This window comes from Triticum urartu, chromosome 3A (assembly GCF_056163025.1).
Source record: "Triticum urartu cultivar PI428250 chromosome 3A, HENAU_Tu73, whole genome shotgun sequence".
NCBI lineage: Eukaryota > Viridiplantae > Streptophyta > Magnoliopsida > Poales > Poaceae > Triticum > Triticum urartu.
The window spans coordinates 5296777-5311193 of record NC_141875.1 but is presented as its reverse complement, the minus strand read 5'-3'; the positions used below and the strand labels follow the sequence as shown (position 1 = coordinate 5311193).

General features: G+C 49.5%; 2 protein-coding genes across 2 annotated transcripts; one reads left to right on the top strand and one right to left on the bottom strand.

Annotated features, from left to right (window-relative positions):
* The first annotated feature begins 6419 nt into the window (after positions 1–6419).
* On the top strand, positions 6420–8237 carry LOC125547490 (putative serine/threonine-protein kinase PBL23). Its single transcript, XM_048711347.2, is given in 2 exon segments — positions 6420–7647; positions 7650–8237. Coding segments are annotated over 2 exon segments (1398 nt in total). The 5' UTR covers positions 6420–6566; the 3' UTR covers positions 7967–8237.
* Positions 8238–9617: 1380 nt separating this feature from the next.
* On the bottom strand, positions 9618–11461 carry LOC125542281 (putative serine/threonine-protein kinase PBL28). Its single transcript, XM_048705246.2, has one exon. It carries the CDS (start codon positions 11340–11342, stop codon positions 9984–9986), a length of 1359 nt encoding a protein of 452 aa, XP_048561203.2. The 5' UTR covers positions 11343–11461; the 3' UTR covers positions 9618–9983.
* Between the last annotated feature and the right edge of the window lie 2956 nt (positions 11462–14417).

The window sequence follows — 14417 nt, the reverse complement described above, 5'->3', positions numbered from 1 at the left end:
TACCAGCTAAGGTAGCACCAGGAGAACTACTGTGATTGTGCCCTGGTTCATCCGGACGAGCACCTCAGTAGAGAAAGCCGAAAACAGACTGTCATGATATAGCGTGAGACTGATCAACCACTCGATGACCTATGAGAATGCTAGAATTCCTCCGCCTAAACGAAGGACCGTTTTCCGGCCAGGCATGTATGCACCCCAAGATCGGGAAAGTACGGAGCCACCAGGGGATATCTAGTAGCCCCACTGTCAAACTCCTATGGCTAAGTGGAAGTGTTAAAGCATTATAGTCCGGTTGCCTCGCTCGCTCCGCTATCACCTCCTTAATAGGACCAAGACGTTGGGTTAAGTGTGAACGCGTGTTTTTGCTAGCACCTCCGCATTATATGCGTGGGGGTTGAAGCCGACGACTGCAATCTTTCAGGTTATACACACGTATACAAAAACGGCCGCCCAGGAGGCATCATATTACTTTCAGGCAAAAGTATAAAAATAGCCTTATCAAACTCTATAAAAGCATTTCGCTTACAATGAGATTACATATCACTCAAACATAATATTTTTTTGAGCACTGGGCCCCTACCAAACGGGCACCCTCAAGAACTTCTTCAAAGTAGTGCTCAGCAGCCTTTCGGCCTATGGCCGAATCCCGCGCTGCAACATTGGTAGCATCCATCTCCGCCCAGTATGCCTTGACACAGGCAAAGGCCATCCGTGCGCCCTCTATGCACGCCGACCTCTTCATTGCATCAATGCGCGGCACCACATCAAGTAACTGCTGCACCAAGCTGAAATAGCTGTTCGGTTTTGACCCTTCCGGCCATAACTGATCCACAACAGACCTCATGGAGAGTCTGGACAACCTATTTAGTTCGTCCCATTCGGCTAATTGGTCAGTTAATGACAGCGGACGCTCAGGAGAATGGAATTGTCTCCAAAACAGCTGATCTACTTCACGGTCCGTCTGACCCTGGAAGTACTTGGCCGCATCGGCAGCGCTCGCCGCCAAATCCATATACACATCCTCCGAACTCCACAGCCGATCCAGAGGGGCATACCGTGGATCTCCGAACCTCCTCTGCAACATAAATGATTTCCCAGCTACAATATCCCCGACTTCCCGCAGCTCCTCCTTCTTTGCCCTCATAGCAGAGCGGTGGTCTTTTCTCGTCGCATCAGCCTTCTCAAGGTCCAATGCCTTCGCCTGGTTTTCCTTTTCAAGAACCCGGCAACGGTCGGCGGCGGCTTTTAATTCTTTGGCCATCTTGGCCATCTTGTCTCGGCTCTCGCCATGTGCGGCCTTCTCGGCTTGAAACTCTTCGGCCGCCTTCAAAGCAGCCGCATTACCCAACCTCGCGTGTTCCTTGGCTCGAGCAAGTTCTGCGCGCAAGGCTTCAACAGTGGCAGCTCCATCTGTAGTCACAACATATTAAAGATGCTGGCATCATACTGCTCTCCCTATTATGGCGTTTATCAGATAAGGACACTCACCCTGTGCCTCGTCAAGCCTTTTGTTAACAAGCTTGATGTCGGCGTCCGCCGCATCCAACTGCCGTTCTAAATGGGCAAACTCGCTAGTCCGGCTAGCCACCGGAGCTTCCATCACCTGCACATAGAGGCAGTATGGTTATTACCTGGGAATATGATCCTCTGTTCGTCGTCGTTTTCGACGACAACCAGAGTCTCAGGGGCTACTATCTACACAGGGCACACCTAGTATGTGCAGGACTATCATACATTCTTTTACGTACCTCAAAGCCTGTCAGTAGACTCATAAAAGCTTCATGCAATCCGCTTTCGGTGGACAATATTCTCTCCATCATCGTATTCATCAGCACACGGTGTTCATCTGAGATGGCCGCTCGCCCCACCAACTCCCTCAGAACATCTGATCGCACACTAGACGGTGCCGGACTCTTTTGTCTGCTCTCTTCGGGAGCCGGACACTGGGAGCTTCGGGGGTCAATGGGATTATCTTCTGGCCTCATCGAACTCGGAGAGGCCCTCCGCGACGACACTTCAGGGTCGCCCGCTTCCGGAGCGGAGGAGGCGTTTCGCTTTCCATCATCTCTGGAAGAAGATCCCCCGAAGACGAGCTCATTTGAGAGGGGCTAAGGCCCGAACTGCAAAAATATATGCGGTGGTTATCTTCTCAGAAGAAAAGGATGGCATATCTGTACTATTAAAGTATTTCGAGTCACTTACGACTCACGGGAGAATTGATCCCCCCGCGGACTTTGTGCGGCAACAACGCCCCCCAAGGCAGGACCCTCTGTGGGAGACTTTTTCTCCCGTTTGGAAGCTTCGGCTTCCGAATCCCCGGGCGCAGTCCTTTTCCTCTTCAGGTCGTCTTCCTTCATGGAGACGCTCGCTCCCTCGGTTAGAATGGGCAGCGTTGGGGGTCCGCGTCCGCCCGCATTATCCTCCACAGTATCTTCCTTCAAGGGCTCCGGGCAAGGTGCGGTCTGGAGCATCTTTTCCAATACCGGGTTTTCCAAACCCTCAGGGAGGGGGGCCGAACACCGAATCAACTTCGCCTTTGTTAGCCAGTCCTGGTCAAAAAGCGAACTCTCAAAAAAAACCTTCGTAACAAAAGAGAGATAGTATGTTCGGCTGGAGGATACCTTACCTGTTCGGCGGCGCGGTTACTACTCAGCCCCACATCCTCGGTGATTTCCGGACACTCCACCTGAGGTCCGAAGAATGACTTGTACATCTCCTCGTGCGTCAGGCCGAGAAAATCTTGAATGACACGCGGTCCCTCGGGATTGAACTCCCATAGGCGAAGAGGTCGGCGTTTGCAAGGCTGGACTTGACGAACCAGCATAACTTGTATTACCGCAACCAAACTAAAATCTCCATTGAAGAGATCTTGGATGCGGCTTTGCAGTATGGGCACGTCCTTGGCCGGCCCCCAGCTCAGACCTCTACTGATCCATGACATCAGTTGTGATGGAGGGCCCGAGCGGAAAACAGGGGCGGCCGCCCACTTGGCACTTCTAGGAGCCGTAATATAGAACCACTCCCATTGCCACAATTCAGACACCTCTGGGATGGAACCTTTGGGCCACGGGGCTCCCGTCATCCTGCGTATTGAGGCACCTCCACACGCTGCATGTTGCCCTTCAATCATCTTCGGCTTCACTTCAAAGGTCTTGAGCCAGAGGCCAAAGTGAGGGGTAACCCGGAGGAAGGCCTCGCACACGACAATAAATGTCGTGATATGAAGAAAGGAGTCCGGAGCTAGATCACGGATGTCTAGCCCGTAATAAAACATCAAACCCCTGACAAAAGGATCCAGAGCAAGGCCTAGATCTCGGAGGAAGTGGGAGACGAACACGACGTTCTCGTTGGGTTCGGGGGTGGGAACGGCCTGCCCTCGAGGAGGCAGCCGATGCAAAATCTCGGCGGTCAGGTATCTGGCCTCCCTCAACTATTTGATGTCCTCTTCCGTGACGGAGGAAGTCACCCATTGGCCTTGAAAGCTAGATCCGGACATGACTGAAGGTTCGGAGCACCTGACCTGAACTTTGGGCGTTTGAGCTCGAGGTGGGGGAAGGATTTGATTGAGCACGGGAGGGAAAAATAAAAGCCTTGTCCCCTTTATAAAGAGGGTGAATATCAAGCGTCCTCTCCGTGTCTGTTTGGACTTGCCTATAATCTAGGAGTCCTAGAAGCGGTTGGGTTACCCACGCCCGTATTGATGAGATTCCCGGAATAAGGGGACACGATCTCTGCTTTAACAAGACGTGCCAAGGAAACCGCCTCGCATAACGCGCTGAGATGGGACAGTAAAACGGTTTGAATAAAAGCTTGGCCGTGGTGTGATGTCACACTATGGAGTGCGTCAGCAGATTAGATTTGTGTAAATATTATTCTCTCTATGGCAATATGTGGAAACTTATTTTGCAGAGCCAGACACTACTTTTGCGTTCAAAATCTTCTATGAAGTACTTGGAGGAGGAACCCGCCTTGCAATGCCGAAGACAATTCGCGCGCCGGACTCGTCGTCATTGAAGTCTGGTTCAGGGGCTACTGAGGGAGTCCTGGATTAGGGGGTGTCCGGATGGCCGGACTATACCTTCAGCCGGACTCCAGGACTATGAAGATACAAGATTGAAGACTTCGTCCCGTGTCCGGAAGGGACTTCCCTTGGCGTGGAAGGCAAGCTTGGCGATACAGATATTCAGATCTCCTACCATTGTAACCGACTCTATGTAACCCTAACCCTATCCGGTGTCTATATAAACCGGAGGGTTTTAGTCCGTAGGACAACATACACATCAACAATCATACCATAGGCTAGCTTCTAGGGTTTAGCCTCTCTGATCTCGTGGTAGATCAACTCTTGTACTACCCATATCATCAATATTAATCAAGCAGGACGTAGGGTTTTACCTCCATCGAGAGGGCCCGAACCTGGGTAAAACTTCGTGTCCCCTGCCTCCTGTTACCATCCGGCCTAGACGCACAGTTCGGGACCCCCTACCCGAGATCCACCGGTTTTGACACCGACAATGACGAAGACCATAACACATCGCATGTAAGTCCTCCAAAAACAAGTTAAATGCCCCTAATCTTTTTTGCAATTTTATGGTGGCTGCTAGGGTTGTCGTTGCAAACCGTTAGCTACCCGTGTTATCATCAAGCATGATTATTCAACTTGCTAGTTTAACTTTCGTTGTGTCTAAAACACGAGACATAATGAAAAATCTCAAGCCCCATACCAAACTTCGTTAAACGTGTGACCCTAGGTAGATCACATATACAAGCCTTTTTCCTCTCAACATTTTATCTTTCGTAACTAAAGTGACACCCAAGGAGGCTGAAGCATGATGTTGCGCTCCCCCCTCCCACCCCTCATGAGCGCATGCATGTGCTAGTTTATTGCACAATGCGAAAGGAGTACTCGACACGGTCACACAATTGTGGTTTACGCGGAACTTGTGTGCGTGAGCTTGGCCAGGGACGACGCATGTGTCAGTATAGGTGAGCCCTGTCCAAAAGATGAGGGGCACAGATCAAATGTGTAAAATCCTCGGCGTGGTCGGGGTCGAACTGGAGTTGGCGGCCATGCATGCGGAGAGGCGAAGGAGGAGAGGCCACACGTGGTGGTGGTGGTGGTGCGTGACGGGTAGCGAGTGCAGCACGCGGTCGAGGACATGGCGGGCACGGCTGAGGAGGCGCTGGGTGGACGAGCGAGGAGGCGTACATGTGTTGATAAGGCAGAATTTTTCAGGGCCCTCATATGCTCTGACCCTCTCTTTCTTGACATATCGCATCGATACATATAAGTATATGCTAGATGTTCCTTGTTTAGCAAGCATCTGTGGCCGTTTATCTTGATTTTTGCCTGGTTTTTCTAATTAACCAAGCTTTATTTTTAATTTTGTGAGGGGACCCAGCTTTAATTTGTGTGATCCTCGGTCCATTTTGTATTCAAATGCAAAAAATTGGATCAAAACATATATGCATCTCACGCGTGAGAGCGAGTAGGATTTCCACAGATTGGCTTTGTATGTTGTGGCCTTGGGGTTATGGAAGCGCAGTGGATCTCGGTGGGAGGGAGGGAACGTGCTTCATTTTCCGGTGTTTGTTTAGGTTTTGTGTCCTGGTCAGGAAGACGACACCGTGGTGGCTTCCTAAAATTGAAATTAGGGTTTTCCCTCCTAACTCCCATGCTGGGATGCGTCAAGCACCATCGAAGGGTGTTTGAAGGTGTGTTTTCGGCAAAACTCGCAGGATTTGGTCGGTGTTTGTCTTCGGTGGATCCACCTGGATTCAGTTTTCGTTCGTCTGTGTTCGGGTGTCTTTCAGGTTGGATGCTTCTGATCTGCGCCTCTCTTCATGGACGGTGTTTGCTGTTCTGGTGCGCTGATCTTATTGTGCCTTATCATGGTCACTTCCCGACTGTCTACCACAACAAGGTTTGCCCGGCTTCGGTGTGAGAGGGCGATGACGGTGGTGTGCCTTCGGCTCGCTATAGTGCTTGTAGTTGTCGCTAGATGGTCTACGAATCTGGATGTGATTTTTACTTGTAGTATTCTTTGTGCGGCCTTGACAGGATGATGGATAAATGGGAAGTTGTTTTTCAAAAAATGTTTTGCATAACGAACAAACGAATTTGCCTAAGAGAGAGAGAGGGAGAGAGAGAGAGAGAGAGAGAGAAGAAGAAGAAGAAGAGAAACATTCAAACCGCGGGCCAAACCGTTGAAACCGCTCTGTGGTTGCGGTTTAGTGTTTAATGCCGAGAGAAGGGGTTGCAAGGTGGTGCATGTGGGTGGGTCGAGGGCGATGCATGGATTGTCGGACACGCTTGACTTTGACAATCCCTCGGGTCGTCGCCAACACGGTGAGGTGCAGAGAGGGAGCCACGGACCAAGACAATGACGACGCGGAGTGCCCACTGGCCACGGCCTTCGGCGTCGCTACGCGCTACCATTTCCACAAACACCTCGAGCGCGCGCAGATAAAAAGGCTACGTATCTCCAATCTTCTTCCTTCTACTACTACCAGTAGGCAGTAGCTAGAGCTAGGGGAACATACTCCTAGTGCACCAGTAAGCGATCATGGCGTTGACGGTCGTGGGGAATGTGGCCGCGGTGACGCAGCTCATCGAGCAGGCCACCGGGCTCATCCGGGCGGTGGAGACGGCACGCCAGAACACGCTCGAGTGCGAGCGCCTCGCGCGCCGCGTCTCCACGGTCCACTGGGTGCTGTCTAGCCTGCGGGACGACCCGGAGATGGTGCCGCCGCTGGCCGAGCTCAACAACACGCTGCAGGAGGCGCACCAGCTGGTGTTCAACTGCCAGAAGCGCAGCATCGCCGACGGGTTCTTCGGAGCCCGCCGCCACGCAGACTCCTTCAGGGATGTCAACGCCAGAATTATGTTCGACATCAACGTCCTCAGCCTCAGGCTGCTCACCTGCACCGTCAATCACACCGCCGCCGTGCCGACAACGGCCACGGTGCCGCCGCCGGCCTCCCCGCAGACCCACATGGTGAGCTCCATCTCCGACCATTACCCCAGGACGTTCACGTGGGCGGAGATTGCGGTAGCGACCAGCAACTTTGCCCACGAGCTTGGCAGAGGTGGCTCGCCCAAGGTGTACAAGGGCCGCCTCCACGGCGGCCCGGAGGTGGCCGTGAAGGTGATGGACAAACAGGGCCGGCATGGCTTGGAGGACGCGTTCGTGCCGGAGCTCGTGATCGTCTTCCGCCTCCGCCACAGCCACATCCTGCACCTGGTTGGCTGGTGCGCGGACGAGGACGACCGCATGTTCGTCTATGAGCATATGTGCAACGGCACGCTTAGAGACCGCCTGCAGCGCGCGGGCGGTGGCTCCAGCTCGTCGGCGGCGACGGCGCCCTGGATGACCCGCGTCGCGGTGCTGCTTGGCGCGTCCCGGGGCATCCACTACTTGCACCGCGGCGCGCAGCCGGTGGTCATCCACCGCAACGTCAGCTCGTCCAACATCCTCCTGGACATGAACTGGACGCCGCGCCTGTCCGGCTTCGGCGCGGCGGTGTATCAAGCGGCGGGCGAGGAGCGCGGCGGCCAGCTCGTCGAGGAGGTCGTCGGCACGCCCGGATACATCGACCCGGAGTACAACCGCACGAAGCGTGTGAGCACGGGGAGCGACGTGTACAGCTCGGGGTGGTGATGCTAGAGGCGCTGACGGGCGAGGATCCGGCCACCCAGCAGGTGGACTCCTGGCTCCTGGCCATACGGAACGGGAAGCTGGAGGATGTGCTGGACCGCCGCCCGTCGCTGGAACGGAGGCTGCCGCAAATGGAGGCGCTGCAGATCGTGGCGGACACGGCGGTCCGCTGCCTGTCGCGGATGGACCGGCCGGCCATGTCCAAGGTCGTGGCCAACCTCGAGGAGGCACTCCAAATGATACGCAGCCATGAGCCAATGTCCATGGCACGCTGGAGCCTCATTCGACGAAGAACCAATGAGAAATAACTACACTCATGTCAAAAACGCTCTTATATCACTGGAATTGCGCATAGGATGGAGGGAGCAATTCTCGGTCAAACGACAAATAAAGCATTTGTATCCAAGGTTTTGTTTTTTGGTTGACCACCCAGAGGTTGTGATGCCGCTTGAGAAAGAAATTGTGTCAATTAGCATCTGTATGCATATATTATCACGTTTCAGTGCTCGGCCTGTTTCCAATATGTTACTCCCTCTGTTCACAATTATAAGATGTTTTTTGATATTTTAATATGGATCACATATGGACTGAAATGAGTGAATAAATACATTCAAATGTGTTTACATTGTGAACGGAGGAAGTAAGTCACACAATCGATTCCTTTCTCCTCCCACGAACCTTCTAAAACCTTGAGAGGTAGATTCCATGGAGGTGGAGGAGCAACATAGTTGTTGTGGATTGGGATGACACAGCAGTCAGGGCGAAAATAACTGAACTTTTCAAAACCTTGTTTGTATCATTTATACTTAAAAAGTACATATGGGCTATTAGCACCCCGTTGACGGCGGTCACGCGGCACGCGATGAGGTCGCACTCCAGCTTGTTCTGGTGTCCCGTCTCCACCGCCCGCTTAATCTTGTAGATGAGCCCGAACGCATTGCCGACGAGCTGCATCACCGCCGGCGCATGCCCCACAACCGCAAGCGTCACCATGATGGCTCAATGATAGTGTACTGGTCTATGAACACTAAGTACGTGTGGTATTCCCCTATTACTAGCTAATAATCAGCAACCAGAAGAAGTAGTAGTCATAGTACAAGTGGAGCTAGTTGCTAGGTTTTTCTATATATGGGGAATCTTAATTTGTTATAGGGACATCCCCGCTCAGAGACCAAGTCTGTCCCAACTTCCAACTTACACTGAAATAATAATGCAAATTATTGAACCTATGGCACTATAGAATGCAAGCTCACAGTGGAATAATGCAAACTACATTGAACCTATGGGACTCGAATCCGAACTTGCATTGGAATGCAAATTATTGAGCTTACACCAGAAACAAAACTTAAACTTTAGTATATTTAACATTTGGTCTACGTCCCTCATCTTTTGGGCAGGGCTCACCTCTGCTGGCAAAGACGGCACGCATCGTCCCCTTGCCTAGCTCACACACACACACATTCTGCGTAAACCACGACTGCGTGACCGTGTTGAGTAGTCCTCTCCATTGTGCAAAAAACTGTCGCATGCATGTAATCGTGAATAATATCAGCGCTACTGTTCTAGCCATATTGTGCATCAATTGAAGTATACATGATAGCTTCTCTACAATGTAGCAGCTTATAGTGTACATATACAATGCTAGTTTCTAATGTATATGTACAATATGTGTATTGCTAACTAATTGAAAACAGTTATTTTGTATTGCTAACTAACTGAAAAGCTGCTGTTTTTATTTTCTAATGGCTGAAAGCGTCCAAGTCTGAACCATTTTTTCTTGTTCTGTTGTGCTGGATGGATGCCTAGCAGCAAAATCTGAAGCATTTTTCTTTGTCCGTATACGATTCACTCGTAGCACTAGAGGCTGAAATTACTCGGCGCATTTCTCTTGTTCTACAACCACTAGAATAGAAAACCAACCACAAAAAAAGCTAACTCAACTTACACGGGATTGGGGGAAGTCATCAATTATGATGGTATACCATACACAACGATACATGTAGTAGTACACACCATATACACTGAAACAATTATGTTCAGTGTACAAGCACGGCTGAAACATTTTGGTGAGCCGTCGCCGTCACTCAAATGGTATTAATACTATAACGAGGAACGAAATATATAGGTTTCCAGATTTTTTTTATCCAGAACCAGTCGATTTTTCCTCGTCGTTGGATTGAGATCCCAATGGCCCAGACTTCTTCTTCTTCCTCCAGCATGGCAGCAACCCCTCATCTCCTTGTCGTTGCCTCTCCTCCGGCTGTGAGGCAGCTTAAAAATAGCTATTACGGACATAATAGCTAGCTTCAGCTCATTTCTGACTGCTTAGTACGTATTTATGATCGTGAGCGCCCTCTCGAGGTTGGTCACAACGTTCGACATGGCAGGCCGGTCGTTCCCATGTGGAAACAGGCAGCACTCCGCCGTGTGCGCCACGAGCTCCAGCGCCTCCAGCTGCCGCGGCGTCGCCGCAGGGCGGCGGACCAGCACATCCCGTAGCTTCCTGTTGCGTATGGCCAGGAGCACCGAGTCCATCTGCATGGTGGCGGCATCCTCCCCCGTCAGCGTCTCTAGTATCACCACCCCGAAACTGTACACGTCGCTCGCTGCGCTCACACGCCCAGTGCGGCCGTACTCCGGGTCGACGTAACCAGGAGTGCCGACGACCTCAGTGTCGACCTGGTCTCCGGCCGCCGCCAGCAAGATCGCTTGGCCGAAGCCGGACAGGCGCGGCGCCCAGCTGCCGTCCAGCAGGATGTTGAACGAGGTCACGTTGCGGTGGATAACCCCGAAACGATGCAAGTGCTCCATGGCCCGCGATGCGCCCAGCAGCACCTCGACGCGCATCTTCCAGGTCGACCTCACCGGCGACGACCTAAAGCTAGAGCGGCCCCTCAGGCGCGCTCGAACGCGCACGCGCACGCGCAGGCGCAGCAGGTGGTCTCTGAGCGTGCCGTTGCTCGTATGCTCGTGGAGGTAGACGACGATGTGGTCCTCCTCCTCGGAGCACCAGCCGACGAGTCGCACGATGTGTGGGTGGCGGAGGGGGGAGAGGATCTCGACCTCCGTCACGACCGCGCCCTCCACGTCCTGCCGCCCGTTCTTGATAAGAACCTTCACGGCCACCTCCCGGCCGTTGCGGAGACGGCCCTTGTACAACACCTGTGAGCTGCGCCGGCTGAGTTCGTCGGCAAAGTAATCGGTCGCCGCTGCAATTTGCGCCCACGTGAGCCTCACGGGGGCGGCAGGACCCGAGGAGGAGCCCGGCGACGGCACCGTCGCCGTGTGGTTGGGAGGGCGGGTTTGGTCGAAGCGGCCGGAGGTGTTAAAGACCAAGTTGAGGAGGTTGATGTGGGAGTCGATCCTGCCGTTGACCTCCTTCAAGCTGTCGGCGTGGCGGCGGGCCCCGATGAGCTGCCGGGCGGTGCTCCAGTTCTGGCAGTCGAGGACCAGCTCGTGCGCCTCGCCCAGCGTCTTGCCCAGCTCCGTGAGCGACCGCTTCACCTTGGCGTCCTGCGGCAGGCGAGGCAGCACCTCGCCGATGATGGACAGGCGGACCGTGAGGTACAGGCACTCCCGCTTGTTCTGGCGCGCCGTCCTCGCCGCATCAATGATCTTGGAGATGAGCCTGCCCACAGTCCCGACGAGTTGAGCCACCGAGGCTGCATTCCCAAGCATGTCCATGACTCACTGTGCTCTACTAGGTAGTACTACGTAGTAGTAATACGAAGAAAAAGGAGGAGGAGGAGGAGGAAGACGAGGAGATAGTACTAGAACTAGACTGGTACTAGCTAGGAGTAATATATGCTGTACTACGTGGAGTATGTTAGGAGGTATACATGGCCTTGATATATTAGCCGCGTTAGGTATTGGCACGGTGTGAAAAATTTCCCAGAGAAGAAAATTTCAAATGCTTTCGCTCTCCCCATTTAATTCTGATTCTGATATACTACTTGGAAGCGAGCTTCTCTCGAGGCGTTCGAGGAAATCCCCATGAGTATCTTCGATGAGCCGTCAAACACGCGGTTTGAACGGACTGGTCCGCGGCTCTCTAGATGGAGAAAGTACAGATGGGGCCGTTGTGGAGTGGGCTGGGTTCCTCATCCGGCTGGGTGAAGTGACGCAGCTACTCACTACAGCACAGACGTCCGCCTGCTGTTAGGCTGCCTATAATGGGAGTATCATATGTAGTATCATGCATGCCAACTAAGCAATTTTGATGAGGTGGCATAGAATTAAATGAAGAAAAAGAGGCTTGAATATCATATCATGATACCGTATCATATTAAATGATGTGCTACTTTGTGTTATGCATGACAATAAATATAGTCCTCTATGGTACCAACTTATGATACTATGCATTACAGATGTAGTATCATAGACTAGTATCATATGCATGATACTAGTATATGATACTCCCCATTACAACCAGTTTTAAGCTGCGACAACGACACCACAGCTCAGAAATGAAAAACTTGCCGGGTTTCTACTGGGCAGTGGGAAGCCGCACATTTTATTCGGGGATATGTGCTTACACATATCAGATACGATGTACTCCTTTCATTCCCTTATACAAGGCCGCTATGGAAAATACATTTTGCATCTATACAAGGTCACTAATAATAATTGAGACAAAAATTAATGATGTTTCCTTGAACTAGCAACTTGTTTAATACTTGCATGCATGCAGTCATAATGATGTTGTGCATTTTTTTCTTATTCTTTCCTTGCATGCATGAGGGCTTATTAATGATATCTTTTAACGAGAAGAAAAGTTGACTTGCAAATGGGTCATTAATTTTTACCTTGATATCTGTAATTTGAGTTTGTGGCCTTGTATAAGAGAATGGAGGGAGTATTTTTTTCTTCTTATTTTGCTTCAACACGTGATTTTTTTCTCTGGGCTCAATCACTGTTTGACAGCAGGAATGTATTGCACTTCACATATTTTTATTCTTTCAGCCCAGGATCAACCAGCCATACTTTTAGTTTGATTCCATACTTCATAACACTTTTAACTTTTACACCAATGATGCGTTTTTCAATCCGTTTGCCGATTTAGGTTCATGACATTTAAATCGTTAAAACAACAACAATTTTGGACATGGTTTGTACAAGTTCAAATTCGAATGTTTATACAGTAATGAAACATATATAATAGTACTACCTCTCTCTCAGTTTACAGGGCGTGCACGTACCCCTAAGTCATCAATTTGACCAACCTAATACAAGTCATATATTACAAAAAATATACCAACATAACTTCGAAGTTTCTACTTTTAAAATGTATAATTTTTGTGTTATATAGTTTATATTAGGGTGATAAAATTGGCAACCTAAGTATACGTGTAGGACTTGTAAACTGAAACGGAGGTAGTACACCGGATGGTACAACCGGAGTGAACCAATAATGAAAACATGCACAAATAATAATAAAACATAATGAAACTTATATCAAATCAGAGATGAAACATTAATGATGCATAGAATGAAACAATGATGAAAAATATGCAAACATGAATGAAAATATAATGAAAACATGTAAAATAGCCGTGCCACAGAAATGAAACCATATTGGAAAATATGAAAATAACACCTTTAGAACTCAGCCCAACCATGAAAGATAATTTACCAAAATGATATGAATACTTATTTCAAGACTCCAAAAATAGAAACGAAAACTGAATGAAATAGTACCAATATCTGGAATGAAAAGGCAATGAAAACTTGCAGCGATTTTTTTTTTTGGATTTGAAAAAAATTCAAAAATGTCCAAAATTGATCTTGTTTCGAAGATGTCATGAGTACTAATATCCCAAATTGTTGTCAATCGGATATTTTGTTCAAAAGATATAATTGATACAATCAATCTTAACAAATCCTATCCTTCCATAATCTATACTCCAACACATAAGAAACGGGAGCCTGTAGGGTATGTTGGGTCGCCACCTGGCGTCGGCGTGGCAACTGGAGGCGCTAGAGATCATGGCGGTGTGGTGCCTGTGCCCGCAGGGAAAGGGCCGGCCGGCCATGTTTACCGTCGTGGCCAACCTCGAGACAGTGTTGTGGAACATAGCTACACAGCCATGAATCTAAGCTATCACGTATATCAATATGTCACGATAAATGTAATGTTTTTTGACAACCGAAACATCATTCAAATAAGAATTCGATATATCTCTAACAAACATGGCTCCTCTATTTCAGCACCATACCATTCTAAAAATAGTATGTAGCTCACTTTATTGGGTTAGATTCTAACTGGTTAATTCTATTGTTTTTTGATAAATTGGTTAATTCCTCTAAAAATATTTAATATGTTATTTTTTCTTTGGATGGTAATGTTCACCTTTTATGATCCTTGGATTGGAGGTTGAACTTCAAAAGGTGACCTCATCTCATTCTTCCTAAAGTGTACCCCTTTGCTAGTCTCATGAAGATGAGATCTTTGAACAATCGACATAGTACCTCTAGAAACAAATAATATGTTTACTATTGAACGATAATATTTTAGCAAATAAGAAAGGGAGATATGATGCTCTTGTTTTCATTAGGAGTTAGTATCAGTAGAAAGAATTGAAGGAAATATGCCCTAGAGGCAATAATAAAGTTATTATTTATTTCCTTATATCATGATAAATGTTTATTATTCATGCTAGAATTGTATTAACCGGAAACATAATACATGTGTGAATACATAGACAAACAGAGTGTCACTAGTATGCCTCTACTTGACTAGCTCGTTAATCAAAGATGGTT